The sequence below is a fragment of the Cyprinodon tularosa genome, unplaced genomic scaffold, assembly GCF_016077235.1.
Source record: "Cyprinodon tularosa strain WSP-4 unplaced genomic scaffold, ASM1607723v1 ctg649, whole genome shotgun sequence".
NCBI lineage: Eukaryota > Metazoa > Chordata > Actinopteri > Cyprinodontiformes > Cyprinodontidae > Cyprinodon > Cyprinodon tularosa.
In genome coordinates this window covers 163,218-179,924 of record NW_024039395.1, presented here as the reverse complement: position 1 = coordinate 179,924, position 16,707 = coordinate 163,218, and the positions used below count along the sequence as shown (strand labels likewise).

The 16,707-nt window shown below is 38.6% G+C and overlaps 1 protein-coding gene across 2 annotated transcripts in view; it reads left to right on the top strand.

The window, feature by feature from the left end:
- Positions 1–15,721, top strand: part of map2k5 (mitogen-activated protein kinase kinase 5) — a 67,837-nt gene extending 52,116 nt beyond the window's left edge. For both annotated transcript variants that reach the window (XM_038308834.1, XM_038308835.1), the window contains one exon: positions 13,345–15,721. In XM_038308834.1, the coding sequence (XP_038164762.1) occupies positions 13,345–13,446 (102 nt within the window). In that variant the 3' untranslated portion in view covers positions 13,447–15,721. The remainder of the gene's footprint in view (positions 1–13,344) is intronic.
- Positions 15,722–16,707: the final 986 nt, after the last annotated feature.

Genomic DNA, 16,707 nt, shown 5'->3' with positions numbered 1-16,707 from the left:
CCACATACCAGCGGTACACCGACAGTAAATCCCTTCAACAGCAGCCTCACACGGCGGCTGGCAGGTGTTTTTCATCTAAATAATTTACAGTGCAGGCATCAGGATACCGGCAATAAAAGCGAACATATTCCGTCGGCAGGTTTCAGGATTTTAAGTTAATTTAGGAGTGATCACAGCGCTGTGTCATCTGCGATGTGTCTGTCTCATGGCCAGTACGCAGGTTTGATTAATTTGTAATAAATACATGAATAAAGCACAGTCATACTCAGTTTTGGGCCCGCTGTATTTTTAAAATACGCAGTAGAGGTATTTAAAGGTAGTAGAGGACATGTACCTGTATATAAAAAACGCGCCCTATAGTCCGGTGCGCCTTATGTGTGTGTTAAATACAGAAATGGGACACATAACTGAGACTGCGCCTTTTAGTACGGTGCGCCTTATGGTCGTGAAAATACGGTATATATATATATATATATATATATATATATATATATATACACAAACATATTATATTGGACTTGAATATACTCCAATATAGTCTATTTATGCTTAAATGAACATGTTTTAGAATTACATCTACTTTGTACATTTTTGTACTTGTTCTACTTAACTTTCTCTTGTCTTGTCTTATGAGAAACAATTTATCACTGATGAGATCTGTCCTTACATGCATTCATTTAACAAAGATTGGACATGACTTTGAGCAAACTGTGAAAATACATTCAGAATTCAGAAAAAACAGCTTTTGAATTACTCAAAGCAAACAAATATCTGGAGATGTTAGAGCTTAATACTTCATAGCTTAAGGTTCCATTAAAGTGTCAGTAATCTTGGTTATTCATGTACTGACAAACATTACATGACATGCGCTTGTGTCTGGCAGGAAAAATAAGTTGTTAGATAGCTGATTTAGAGCTGCGTTGTCAGTTTCTAAATAAAAGAAGTGACTTTACCAAACAGTTTGAGTTCTTTCTGTCTTGTCTGACAGCTTAGCAAGCCAAGCCAAGCATCTCTGGCCCCGCGTGAACTTGACAGGTTTCTAACTTCAAGCATTAGCACACAAGGCCGGACATTTACACTAACGGGCTTTTAAGAGCTGAAACACGGTCAGGATCCTGCATTAGGAGCAATGACAGCAGCTTCCAGTTCCTCAGAGAAATGAGTGGTGAAGGTTAACGTTGTGAGGACAGAGTGCTGCAAGGTGTGAATGCAGAACTGCTAACAGAAGGCATGTTCTCAGTCTCACACCACAAAGGAGGAGTGAAGATCTCAGCTGGTTTCTTTTATTTTCTGCACTTCTTATTAATTTCTATTCAGAAACTTTCCATCATAAAATAGATGTCACCTCTGGCTGTCCTCACAACCAACAACCTTTTAGTAGGGTCACTTTGAACCCATAGATAGTTCACCGTTGAGCTTTTCTTTTTCTTTGTTTCGCCCTGGATAGAGTCTCTGGTGCCCACTTGTCTCCAGGCACAAGTTGTCCACTGTCTCTCCTTTAGTATGCAGAGTGTCAGATACTGGACCTGTGTGTGTCTTAATATTCTGTTGTTTCTATTTCTATTCACAGATTCTCTGTCCTTTAAAGCTTTTCAATGCTTTGGTTTCTTTCAGCCCATTCCTAAAGCTGATTTTAGCTTCTTTTTCACCTCCATGTTCTCATTCTTACACACTTTTCGGTGATCCCTAAGCTGTTTTTTAAATTTTCTTCGTTTTCTGTATTTCCGACTTGGTCTTTCCCTCCATCCTTCTCATCTTCTTTTTACTCTTGCCTTTTTTTCCTTCCTGTAGGCCTTTTTATTTCTTTTTCTGCATGATGAAGTGAGATATAAGGTCACGGATGCCTGCCTTTGTGTCACCACTGTGCTGATTGTCTTCCTCTCTCTTCGTCTTCATTGGCCCTTTCCTCTCCACCTCTCATTCTACATCTCCATTCCTTCAGCCTCCTGAGTACATTAAAACTCTTTTCCTATTCTATCTGTATGTTAATGCACTTGGTCACCGCTCCCCTTCTCTCCTGTGGTGCACAAAAACTGTCCCCATTTACTCTCACTTTCCTTTCTCTGTGGAAAGTTATGCAGAAAAATCACACAATAGTGCAGACGCTGAGCAAATAATGTTGTCTCATGTCTGTAAACACTCACCTTCTTGCTGTTTGTTTATCATTAGCATTATTCTCTCCTATCTTTGGTGTAGGTTTTCCCTTATGTTATGTCCCATTACATGCTCTTTCACAAAAAGCCTTTTTTTATCTTGTTCATTAAAATATCTCTGTCCTAAATGAAGTAACTATTGAAGGGATATATGGTATTTGCTACCCAATACAAATGTATAAAACATGTATATCTACTGTCCTGTAGGTTTTAGATGCATCTCTACTCTAACAAAGGTGAATCAAATTAATAGCTCAGCCTTTGCCAAACTTGATGACTGAAGAGGTAATTCAGTCATTAAAATTAGATGTAATGGAGCCGGGATGCCTTTAAAATCTGTGGGACAAAAGATCTTGAGGACCAGCCATGGAACTTTAAGCATATTTAAATGTTGTAGTATTAGCTTGATTTGAGATATATTAAATAATTCTTTATAGGTCAATATATTAGGAGTGTCCTTATCCGATATCAATATCTGAAATATCAGCCATATCAGCCAAAAGATGAATATCGGAATCTATCAACTTGCCTCTGAAATCTTCAACAAAGATTATGAAACTGTTTGGTGAAAAGGAAATGGGTCAGTTCTTCTACTTGATGTTAAGTATTTTTTATTTGACAAATATCACCTGATAGATTTTATGTAATAAAAGGATGTATAATTTGCATTATTGATTGTCAATATCAATAACGTATCAGAAATGTAAAGGTTGAATCGGGACACCCCTACAACATACAACACCTGGTGTCTATCAGTGCTCCTTCTAGTCTGCCCTGCTCAAAGACCTGCATATGTGATGAGAAGGTTGGATCTGTTACTAAATAAGTCATGTGACCCAAAGTCACAGCTAACTAAGCCAAAGGTTCTTGTTGACTTCTTTAACTCCCAGCTCAAAGTGGTCTGCTATCAGATTCCAAAACATGGGAGACCTTCAGAGGCACTAAACCTGGAAGTTACAGGTCTAGCATCCCTAGTGGCTAAAAGTTACTAAATGTTACTTTAATAGTGTCTAATTTAAGATAAAAAAAAATATACACTGATACAAATTTATGTTGTCCTGATAAAAATCAACAAGTGCTGTTTTTAAACAGACATTGTAACAATTGTTGCCTAACTACTAAAGCTTAGACTGGATGCATGAGAAGCTCTTTGTTTGAATAGTGATATACAACCTATTAAATTAGATCTAATTTCTATCAGAAGTCTATTTTTCTGAAGAGCAATTTCTCATTTCATTTGGCAATCTGCATTTTTTTTTAAAGTTTAAACTTAGATAGATAAAATATGGCTTAAAAATGCAAACATGAAAGGGAGGCTGGCAAGTAGTTTTCTTTATGCCCTCACTCTGTTAGTTTATTTTAAAATGTCCTGAAAATATATACGTTCCAAGTCTCATATCAGTCTTTGTGTCGATACTAAGCACTACTCTAACTTATAGCAGCGTAGTAGTATGAGTCTTCATTCTAAATCAGATTAACTCCTTGTCATACATGTGGAGTTGCATGTAAAATTAGTCTATAAATCAACTGAACTGACTTTCAGAAATCTGATGGTTTTAGGTGTCTGTTGAAACACAAGTGTCACTCTGTTATTCAATACCTAAATTCAAACAAAAATAGACTCAGGATCCTTCTTTAAAGCTACAGTGTGTAATAATTACAGGGATATACAGTCAGAAATGTAATATATTATACATAACTATGTTATTTTATACATAACTATGTTATTTATCATCATCTACGAGCTCAGCCTCTTAACCTTAATATTTGCGTTGCCTTAGAATTCGTTATTTATAATTACATAGGAGCGGGTCTCGCAGCCATGGAGGCAGACATCTTTGCGCTACGGCTGCGCAGAGCCAACAAACTAGCGATTGCGAGATCGCCCATTACACTCGAAAGTAACTACGGCAAGTTGAGAGAGATGAACTGAGACGGTACTGAACAATAGATGGCAGTATTAAAATTATCTATGTAAACAAACCTCATCACTTGAGAAGGTAGGTGATGCGGACGTCGTGGAAGACATTTTGTCCCGTAACACTCGCCGTACTGTTGGGGGGAGAAGCGGTGGGGGGAGATGTCCATGTTGCTGCGGTCTGCAGTCTGAACGTTAGATGTCGCTAAAAATTACACACTGTAGCTTTAATGCTTAATTAGACACTCTTGAGGAAATTAAGTAAATTGTCATAAATGGATGGACCTTATATGGTCACACTGACCAATAGGCAACTCGTGGTTGAGAGCAATGTTGTGCATATCTACATGTGAAAGGATAAAAGCTGGAATCAAACAGAAATACAAGAGGCTTACTGCTCCCTCTGAACAACAGTCCCCTCAGAAGTGCTGCTTTTCCTCTTATTCTGATAAATGTTTTATTGTGGACACCCTATCCTGTCATCACAGGCTAATGACATTGATGAGTGGAGGAGTCTTTCCGACCACCTGGACATGCTGCTGCTATTTGGTGATCACCTATCCTCTCTGAGGTTTCCTGCTTTTGTTTGGGATCAGGCTTTGTCCCCGCCTGGGCATTACTAAAAGTAGTTAAATTAAGAAATTATTAACATTTTAAACATTTGTGAAACAAAATAAAACACTTTGTTTACCATCTCAGAGTTAAAAAAACAACCACCTTTCACCCTTTCTGTGCTGTTTCTTTCAGCATCATTTCACCTCTTGCTTCTCTCTTCCTCCCCTGTTCCTCAGCAAACAACCTTCGCCTTTTAGCACCCTTATAAATGGAGCCCTCCCATTATTTAGTTGCCTATTCACTGGCCTCCATGTTAAGGCGCTTACAATTTCTTAGCCCCTTTCAGCCCCAGAGACGCCAGATGAGCCCCTCAGTTTTTCACAAAAGAACCCCCTCATGTCTCTGACTTGTCTCCAGAGTCATTTGGATTTACATAAACACATATTAATGGAAAAAAGGGGAAATAATAATTTTCAAGCTGTTTGTCAGAAACGCAACAATGGAACCATGTTAAACAGCCTCATCCAGTAAACTAGAAGTTATATATTTATGTGTGTAAAGATGTAAGTAGGTGTTTTTATGAACATTTCGAAGAGAGATATCTGCAATGAGTTTTACATTAAAATTGTTTTAAAACTTTTCAAGCAGCCTCTCTAAAAGAAAATGAAGATGTTGACATCAATACATGTGCAAAAAGGCTTTTCACATACATGCTTTTATATCATTGCACCTCCTGTGCCTAAATATTGGTGTTGTCTCCCCCATAAACATCTCTGTCAGGGCCTTCGCTGACTTATGTTTTCACATTCGTCCCCTGGGATTTCATTGATGTAAACCCTGTTGCCGCTTTGCCTTTCTGCCGTTATTTCTTTTCTGTACTATATAGTAGCTGGGTTTACAGTCACATTAAAACTATAAGGAAAAATCCACATTTATAGTCCCTGTCGGTCTGAAGTAGTTGAGATAATGTTAAAATTATCAACAATGGCAAAGAAATGATATTTTGGTATATTTTAAAGCCGGAGATATACTGTAAAATTTTTTGTCCTTCTTGGGCTGACTTTCCAGTCGTGTAAAATTTTTCGATTGGCCCGACTTTCAGCGTGAACGTAAGTTGTGCGTAGTGTAGTGTACAGGGGTTAACGAGGGGCGATCAGATTCTCATGACCACCTCCCGATCAGGAATTGTGGCAAATCGCTCAGTGTGCATGTGCAAACAAGGATTCTTCTTCTTCCTCTCAGATGAAAACACAAAGCATGAAGTGGTGCGAGTGAAATGGAGTTCTTTTTATAAAATTGACAGAACGTAGTAGCCACGCTTGCTCAGCCATGTTTGTCGAAATATGTCGCCTTTTCTTTTTAGGTCTTTCAGCACAAAATTGCACAAATTGAGTCCAAGTAGCACAATCTCACTGCGGAGCTGAGTCTGACGTGGTTTTTAGACGTACAGTGTGAGCAGGTAGATCGCCTCACAGCGTCAAGCCACACAATGTTAGAACATACATCATGAGCTGTGAACTCACACTGTGCGATGAAACCCTGGAGTTTCGTCGCACAGTGTTAGCTGTAGCTGTGTGACTGAAAAAGTCACACTGTGTATGCCAGGCTTAAAGAATTATTGTGCAAATAAAGCTCAAGCTTCAAGGTAACTCAAATTGGATGACCTGATTTGACATAATTTAGACATAACAATCAGCAAACAATCCATTTGGGAAAATAGGGGGAAAAGTCCAAAATTCCTTAAAACTACAGATGTTTTTTTTTTTTTCAGGATTTCAGCATTGCAATACAGGCTGCTCAACAATAATTGAGCAACATACATTAGTGACTTGTCAAAAATAAATTTCTAACCATTTAAACAATGCTAGGGAACACTGGCAGCCAGAGAGAGATTTTATTTTTTCTCCAAAAGACTTTTACAGTAAATACAGCAGTGATTTGTGCTATCCCTTATCTGTGAAGTGGCGAAGATAAAGAGAAGTACTGTGAAGATCCCAAGCTACATGTCTTCCTCCAAGAAGGAAGTGGTAATCAGAGTTGCTCTAAGACAGAAAGCTAGCACTTTTACTTAGCAAGAGACTTTTGTAAAGCTGATGCATTGTTTCGTCAATCAAACATATGAATAAAAGGCATAAAATCCTCATCTTTTACCTTCAGTACTATTCAGTTAGATTCAAGGATTATTGGGGTGCCAAGTATTAAGTCATTGTCTTTCTAAAGAATTCAGGAGATCACATTTAGGCCGTTTCTCAAAACACCAGGATGCGAGTACGGGCTTGTGTCCTCGCCAAGCATGTTCTTGAGAAGAACACAGGAAAGTATGGACTTGGGGAGAATGGGAGCATGCAGCATAAATATGGTTCAATTGGAATAGAAGTGCTGCGTGCGGTGACGTGGTGGGGGAATAATTATTGAGATCAAATAAACACAAATCAAATAAACATTTTGCCAAATAAAACAAAATTATCTCCATTATAACCAGCGGTCTCTCACACACGGCTATGCCGAGAGAGGGCTGCTGCAGACGGGCTGTGGTTAGCCCTGGCTGTCGTTACTGTCGGAGCTCTACTGGTTGCCGCGGTCCTCTCAACTTCGGCAACATTTTGTTAAATTACGCATTAAATGGACCATATAGTGACGCTTAACAGTATATTGTTCTTGCCTCAAATGACCTTAGAACGTATTGTTATTGAACAACGGCAACAAAAAAGATAACTTTTAACTTGATACTCTGAGCTCTGTGAGCGCTCCATTGAAAGGTGCTGCTGCCGCGGTGCATGCTGGGACAGCTTTCAATCTCAAGAACGAACAAGTCTGCAGTGATGCATGCTGGGTAAATGGGGAGAGGCAAGAATCCCGGGACTTTGTCCGTTCTCGGTCTGCTGTTCTTGTGAATTGAAACAGTACAAGGCAGAATACGAAAGCCTTTTTTTAACCCATGTCCATAAATAGTACACTATATAAAAACAGAGGGATTATATATCGCCAGACGTTACACACACTGCTAAAACAGAAACAATTACTTCTAACGTCAAACCTAGCTGTTTGCTCAGTTGCCTATTGCAAATGTAATTCCTCACAAGATTCCTGTTCACTCACCACTTGGTGAAAATATGTTAATTAGATCTGCATCAGTATCTTCTTTATTAAATAAGAACATAAGTAAACACTGCGCTTAAAGCAAGTGCAAAAAATCCTTATTTCCCTCCTAATTATCTCAGTACATCTGACACCCAAAGGTACACAGAGAGGGAACGTCATATGGTGGTGATCAAGGAAATTGATCTCTGAAAATTCACATTGAAGTCACAGATTTTTAGTCATTGAGGGTAAATTACATTTTAAGACTCCTCAGTTAAGTCATCATAAGTTGGACGTTATACATAGACTCACCTTCTAATATCAGCAGGTTTCCAATGGGATGTGGTGATTAGCATGGAAATCTGTAAAGACCTAGTTATTCTATCTACCTCTTCACCTTTTCCTCTCACACACGCACACACACACTCTGTGTTATCTCCAACACCATTCTAATGAGGTGATGACCAGTCTCTTGTTCTAATTGCCCTGGACTGCTTTTAATTTCATCTGTGCTTATTAATCATGCGCAGAGTTATTTAAAATTGCATAAATTAATCTTGGATTACACAGACCCTTCAAAGGCTTCAAACAATTAAAGTGTTAGGTAGAATTTCCCCTGGGTTTCGGTCGTTTCCTTTTGAGTAGAGCAGTTGCAGGTGATTATCCCAGTTTGATTTGGCAAGGCGGTGATTAATGTAACTTTTAAATGAATCCTTTTCCCATCTCACCTCTGACCGCGGTTTAATACAGCGGAAAGTCGGACACCTTGAACGACCTAATCCGACGAGTGGTTATTCACTCTGCATTCATAAGTCCTTTAATGAAGGTTTCCAACTTAATTTAAGGTACAGGTGATTTAATTACTACATGATATGATGTGTGGTTTTGAGAGAGGAAAAGAAAGAAGGTTTTGGACTTTACAGTCCAAGGTTATTTACCCTGATATAGTTTCTATTAAAATATTTACAAACAGATATATTGTTATGACAAAGAAAACATAGGAAATTAAACGCAGGAATGGAAAGATTTTAACTACTTTTTTCATCTTGTTAACGTTTGCTTTGACTGTTAGAGCATGGCAGCTGTTACAATAATGTAATAAGGTCTTGCTTCAAAATGTTTTTTTATGCATAGATTACCAGGACCAGCCACCCACACATTTTAAAGCAAAAACATTTTGATTTATTATTTTATTGAATAAATGTATACAAATTTGAGCAAACCCACTAAATTCCCCTGGCTTGAATCTTCAAATATACGATATGACAGAACTTCAACCAATATGAGTGAATTGTTTTGTTAAAGAACAATGTAAAGACAGATTGTTTGGTCAATTTTTTTTTAGAAAAGGCACCCTGCTAGCTGTCACATTTTCACTGCGCTCTCCGTGGTGCTGAAAATTATATTAAATTTATGTTTGTATTTTTTTGTTGCTTCCTGATGCATTTTAACTCTTTAGGCTTAGGGGGTTATTTTACAAAAAGAAAAAAGAAATTCTTTAATATGGTAACTTCTAAATGTCTGTTTCAGTGTTCATTATTTAATCAACATTTACTGCTTGTCCGATCTGCCATTGAAATGAACCTGCTAAACTCTAAAAATAGTCCTTGTGATTTTCCTTTATCATGATATCTCTGTCGGGGGCTTCAGCCTGGGAGCATTTCCTCCACCTTGTAGCATGGTGGGGTGTTTCCTCCACTCCACATGCGTCAAGGGTGTTTCTTTGGTCCTGTTCCTCCTGATCAGAGCCATGTGCAGGGACTGAAAAATACTGAGGATAAGAGTCAGAACTTCTAGGGTGGTTCAACGGCATGCTCATCCATAATGTTTTTAATTCAGCTATTTAATACAGAGTCTTAAGGAGAAAAAAGAACATTTTTATGACTTATAAAGTTGATTTAATGTATTTTTTCTTGTGAAGTCTTTATCTACAAGTGTTTAGAAATGTGTCACAAAAGACATTCCAATATAATTGAAATGAGATTTTTCACGTTTAAACTATTATGTGGATGAGTGCCTAACCTGTTCACTCTTGGTAAGGACAGCCAGCATTTGAACATATTTCTACTATGAAAAATAATATTGTGATTTATTTTTAGTTTATATCACAATTAAAGCAAAAAAATTAAAATAGAAAAAATACGGAGGACACAACCTCTGTGTCCTAATGTGTACTAATGGCCCTGCTAATTATCCATCTTTCCAATGAAAGGCTAGCTGATCCTTAGTAACTAGTGATGATTCCTTTCTCCACCAGTAAACGCACCAGGTCAGGTTGTCACTCCACAGTATCCAGGAAGCATTTCCATCTCTTGACTAGTATCCTAAAGGCGTCCTTCGCCACACATCTACATTTGGAAAATCTGTAGTCTAACCACCAACATGTCACCCACACTTCTCTTATCTCAGCCTTTCTTAAGGAAAGAGATCATCCACCAAACAGCCTCTAGAAGGAAACATCCCACAAATTGCTGTTTCTAGGATGCATTCTGAATATTTTCAAGAATATTTAATGGATTCCTAATGCTCTTGCAGTGTTGTAAGTAGTACTGGTACACTGTGAACGTTTTGTAACTTAAGCCGAATCTCTTAATTTATCTGTCTCTGTCTTACCTTTAATTGTATTTTACAGCAACACAAATTCGACCCAAATGTCTGCAAAGTCCCTTGAATCCAAAAATTTTGCAATTTCTGGTGATTTTATTTCAAAACCAGTCAAGCATTTCTCTTATTGAAATATAGATTTTAAAGACTGAGATACATCGACTTCATTTTGCATTAACATCCCTGTAGATAAAGTGTTTAGTTTTATTAAAATTTTGATGACAAAGCCTTTAGTCAGATCAGGGACTTTTCTCACCCTCAAACTTCAACCGCCATGAAAAGCCACACGCGTTGAAGGCACATTGGTCTATTTTGACAGGCATCTTCATCCAGGTCAAACTCCAGCAGATTCCTCTGGCCTGTCAGGGTTAATTTCTGGAGCAGAGGCTGTGGAACTTAAATTAAAAACTGTCACTTGGGACTTTGCACTTATTTTGGTATCACTAGTTCAGCCCAGAGACAAAGAAGAAAGATTGATGAGGTGGATGTCCAGCTCTTAGAGGGGCACCCAGAAGCGTCCGCTATGCATGTGTCTCTAACTGACACACATGCTCGAACTGATTTGCCAGTAATTAACCTCAGACTGTGTTAACCCTAGCTGCCCATTAGAAGGGCAAAAGGATTGATGGGGCTTGCACCAACCAGTCCTTCACAGCCTGTATGCTTTGTTCACTGTCCAAGCACTCCGAGATATGTAACCGTTTACTCTGTTGCAGTGGTTTTACGTTAATTGAGAGGTAATCCTAGCGACACTAGACACTCTAAATCTAATATAAGTGAATATACACCTCCAAACATCTCCCTTCATAACCGCAAATAGATTAAAACAATACTGAGAGGGAAAAAGTAGAACATCACCAACAATGTGTCCTACTTTTTGTTACTAATTTTACAGTCTGAACTTGTTTATTTGTTGCAGGTTTTTAAGTCCACAGTTTAAAACCAACAACAAATCTGCTGCCGAATATAGAAAATGACAAACAGTTGAGTATCCCTGCAGGGTATGAACTGATGCATGGACTATATGAGTGGATCCCTAAATAATCTTAGTTTTTAACAGCTACAAACCATTTTTTAGCTCTAATCCAAAGACATGGTTATGGTTGTGCTTCCCCTTGGATACCAGTAGGCCTACTTAAAGGCTAAAGAAGCCTATAAAGGCTAAAGAAGCCTATAAAGGCTAAAGAAGCCGAGAAATCAGTCTAATATCTATTTTTCAATCCATCTTCATCAATTATTAAGGACACTAGCATTAGACACTTAATAATGTTATAATATGACTCCTGTTTCTACATCCTGTAAATGTCCATTGAGATAGGCTACATAACATGAATGTCCAGAATGCTGAGTAAAAGTCAGTGGAACATAAAATCTGAAAACTAATGAAGAATGTGTGACATATGCCATGTAATCCATGTTATGTTGTTTCCAAACTCTGCCAACCAGTTTTAGTTTACTATTGGCTTTGTTGCACAGCCTCATCGACATTGGCTGTGTCTCGACTAGGCCAAGCAATAGTCTTTGTCCTGTTTGCTCTGATTGATCTCCTTGTTAGAATCTAAACTGTGCACAACTGAAGTGATCTCTTGTTGTTAAGGACTGATATGGTGGAAATCAGTGCTGACAGGTTCATTTAAGCTGCCTGCTCAAACCGCTGCTTATGTAATTGGACATGGAGACATCTCAAATAAAACTCCTGGTCAGCCTGAGTTAATTTGTCTCATTTACAGCCTGCTCCCCTTTCATCCCTGACCTCTGGGTGACCTCTTTGACCCCTAGCTTTAGTGTAGAAAGTCTTGGAGGGGGATCGGGTGACCGGGTTTGCTCCGACTGAGATATCACATGTGACATTTCTTTTCCAGTCCTGCTGCAAGCGTACACCGCTGCTATTTGACCAACTTTATGAGCTGCCAGTTACCAGGTGGAGCATATGTGTTTTGATTTGTTTGCTCGGCTAATGAAAAGCAGGGGAAATTATTCTGACTTTAATTTTTTAAAGCTTTTTTTTATTACATATCTCAGTTTTCAACCCATTACGGCTCAAGTAGGTCGTTAAACCCAGGATGTTGTCCATTCAAATCTGTCAGACATTAATATTTAAAAGGTTTTATTGCCGTTCTTGTTTACTTTGTTTTTATTTTGTCAACAGCTTGTGATCCATGGCTGGGATGAAACAAATGGCACAACTTCATACCCTTTTACAAAAAAACAACATAATAATGCTTGTAATAAAAAAATAATCTGTTTGATGATAAAAAAGTAATTTTAATTGTTTTATGGGTTTTTAAAAGTTACAGTTGAGTTTTAGAGACTGAGGTAAGAAGGAATTTACTGAAACTTAGACTGTTATTTCAGAATAAGATGTTAATTTGATGCTTTTCAACAACTTCCGGAATAAACTTACTGTCCTGACAGTGCAGACCCCTCTTTGCAGGACTGCAATGAAGGGTCCTGACAGAGCAGGTCTGGGTCCTCCTGACAGAGCAGGTCTGGGTCCTCTTGACAGTGCAGATCTGAGTCCTCCTGACAGAGCAGGTCTGGGTCCTCCTGACAGAGCAGGTCTGGGTCCTCTTGACAGTGCAGGTCCGGGTCCTTTCTGACAGAGCAGGTCTGGGTCCTCCTGACACTGCAGGTCTGGGTCCTCCTGACAGAGCAGGTCTGGGTCCTCCTGACAGAGCAGGTCTGGGTCCTCTTGACAGTGCAGGTCCGGGTCCTTTCTGACAGTGCAGGTCCGGGTCCTTTCTGACAGAGCAGGTCTGGGTCCTCCTGACACTGCAGGTCTGGGTCCTAACGGTGCAGGTCTGGGTCCTGACACTGCAGGTCTGCAGCCAGACTCTCTTCAGAATATAAGGAGATCCAGCCTGAACTTGGCCTCTCCCTATTCCCAAACCTTAATCCAGTCAAGTATCTTTGGGTTGTTGTGGACAGGAAATCACTTTTTGGCAGATAGTCATAAAGTTAAGCCTGATCGCTGTTGTAGTTTGGGTATATTTTGTTTTGTTTTTTAACGTACATTTATTTCTATTTTTGCAGGAGCATTCTTTTATCGTCCACTACAACGATGGAAATGCTGAGGTCGTGTCGATGTGGGTTTGTCGTTGTCTGGAGGAGAGACGATCTCAGCAGCCTCAGTGACGGATCTAAAGTCCTTCTGTCGCCTGGACCTTTGGCTTCTTTTCAGAGCTTTCAGGCTCACATTAGTCCACATGCACTGATTTAATGACTGGGGTGATAATTGTTACATTATTAGAGAATCTTTATTTAAAATGATGACTGATGAGAAACGGAGGAGCTTATATCCTTGAACGAGGTCCAGACTTTCTACAGTCCAAGTGTTGATGCACAGCAGATCCTCCCTCATGTTTTTCTTCTTTCTCTGGAGAATCCAGAAATCTTGAGAACTGACTTAAAGAGTGCAGAGATAGTAAACAACTTCACAAAGGACTGCAAACGGCCGACAGAGCCGGGCTTTGCTGAGCACAGCCTTCAAGTGAATGTCAAGGTTTCCTCCTGTGAGTAGCTGCCCCTCTTCTGTGCCTGTTTTACCCGTGCCCTTTTTTATTACCTCCGCAACTTTAAGTTGTCATTCAATAGAGCAAACTTTGCCATGAAAAAATAAAACGCTCCTGTTTGTGCTACAGGATCAGGAAAAAAAATGTTACCAGTTAAAACCCATACGTTTGTAGGAAGAAGTGCCAGTTGATGCTTTTTGCCTCTCAGTGTTTTGTGAGGCGATGTTTCATCGTTAGCTGCTATGAAGCATACAGTGATCAGTGCCGACCTTTCTTATTGGTGTGTTTGTGCAACACATTTGTCTCTTTTTTGCTGTCAATAACCACCGACCAGGTGGAGGGCCTCTACTGGACCCGATTCCAGTTCTGTTTGTATCTGCACGGCTTTCTGAGGAGATGAAAGGTCGTTTTTATCTTATCTGCACATTTCTCACTCTTCACTATTTGCCCTTATGGCATTGGGTTTGTTCTTCTCCCTCCTTCATGGTGGATTTATTTCTTTGAATATTGTGAATAGGCAGATATGAAATGTTTAAAGAGTTAAGAGCAAAACCAGAAAACGAGGATGAGCTCCACACATTGGATCACAAACATGGGATCAGTGAGATAAAGAGAAATACTTCCTTTAAACAATCCGGGTTGGATTGTATTTAGATTTAAGCTAGTAGGACCAAGGGACTGAAGGCACTGAATTAACTGTTTAGGAGGAACCAGTTTCACATTTTCTCTCACATTTAGCTGCTTCTAATTGTTTAAGTCACCAGAAGAGAACTTTAGGCACTTTATAACTTGAACAAAATAATAGATACCTTTGATTTATTTTCCTTCAAATTTAAACTTAAGGACCCTCATTGCACAAACAGTTCCAGAATATATAAATATTGTAAAGATTGCATACAGTTTGACATATTTATAGCATTGATTCGTGTTCATTTGGATGATTATGACTTACAGTTTGTAAAAACCAACTTTCTTTGGAAATGTGAGTATGAAAAAACAAGAAAAGCCCTCGCAGAGAGGCAGACCTCTGCCAAGTAGCTCCGTTTGACTCACACCTTACATTAATACCTGTTTTCATGATATCTTTCAAATAATTCCTGGATTGATCCGGATCATCACCAAAATATTATTTGTAACCAGTCACAAAACTTTTTCTCTAAAAATTTCAGCAAAATCCGTCCATAAATTATATTATTTTTAAAATAGACCAACCAATGCTGATGAAAACAACCTCCTTGGGGAGGGATTTTTAGATGCAGTATTCTTGACCCATCAGACAGTCTGTTCTGTAATGTATATAAATTATATACACTTAGAAATTATTCTGCATAAATGAATGCAGCATTATTTGACGGTTATCAACCTGAGGGTTTTCTTGGGTGTTATAAAAGTCTGGGTTGTTTTAATTGCGGCCTTCATCTAGCAGAACCAGCCTGTTTGCCATGACTGAAACAAAGAAGTGGCAGCAGAATGTCATCTATTAGCCTTATCTAGGAGAGGAACACAGCTATACAGATGGACTCTGAGCCGTTCGTACAGTAAAACAGAATACACATAATTATCAACAGCTGTGGTCTGTGTCATGGATATTGATCGGACGCATATTTTTTTCCACCCTGAAGTTTTTCTTCCACTCAACTTTCCATTCGTTTGTTTGGATGTAACATTCTGGGAACAGTCGTCTTCTTTTTTGGTCTTTAGCTCAGAGTGTTAGCGACTTTCAAGTTAGCACTCTTTCTGATGATTTTATGGGTATAATTGGACTAAATATTATATATATGGTTTGAAACCAGTTAAAAATTTTCTTTATGACATAAGTTAAGAAAGGGAATTAAGAGCTTTATATTAGCTGGAAGTCATAATATGCACGATCAACATGAATAAAGATTTAAAATGTATTAGTCTTCGACTTAGTGAGTCCTTTATTCAGGTGTCACTGCAGTGAGTCGCAACTTTAAACAGAACAGGTAACATTTATTCGCCCTGTTACACTTTATCAGAGATGCAGACTCCCTCCGCTGCACCTCAGAGGGTTTTACTGAAATAATGTTATGAGATTTACCAAAACCCAAAGAGATCAGTTAGTATTTAGAATAAATTATATAGCAAAACCAAAGAGAAACCAGATAAGGAATCATATATTTATGAAAATGTCGTTATTGGCCTTCTTGGTAAAGGCCAGAATATATACACCTAAAAAGCAGTTTAAGGTTTTATTGCATATGCAAAGGAAACATTGATTGAATTATAGACGAATTATATGAGCAAGAGAGATTTTGTGTTTGTTAGCGAGAAAATTCTGCTTTGTTTTACCAAGGATCTTGTTTAAATGGGAGGATGTGGAAATTTGCGTTTATAAAGCATGACCAAACACACACAGTATTGTTATTTTTAACATGCAAGACATCATGTTCAGTAAGGTAAGATCATTTTCATCATTTTTACACTGTTGAATAATACTTCTACAGGATAGTTTTTACAAGAATTTGAGGATCTGATGCAACTCCTGCACAGTTAATGGGTTAAAATCAGATCACAGCAACTTGATTTGGCCTCTAAATACTTGACTTTTGTTTCCTTACAGTGTTAGAAGATGGATTTGATGAAATCCTGCAGGGTGGAGGATAATCCTCCACAAACATCTAAAGAGGAGCAGAGTTCCACTTTATCCACATAGAGGGCTGTGAGAGACTGTTTGCCCTGTTACATTTCATTATCAGACAAAGATAACTTCAGAAAAAAAGTTGATTTTTGACAGAAAGCAAAACTATCCAAACCAAATTGGCCCTCTAATAAAGTAATTTACCACTAAAGCTGTTACCTGGATTGGCCCCTAGAACTGTGACTAAACGTGTGTGAAGCGTTAGTCTTTGACATCACTGTG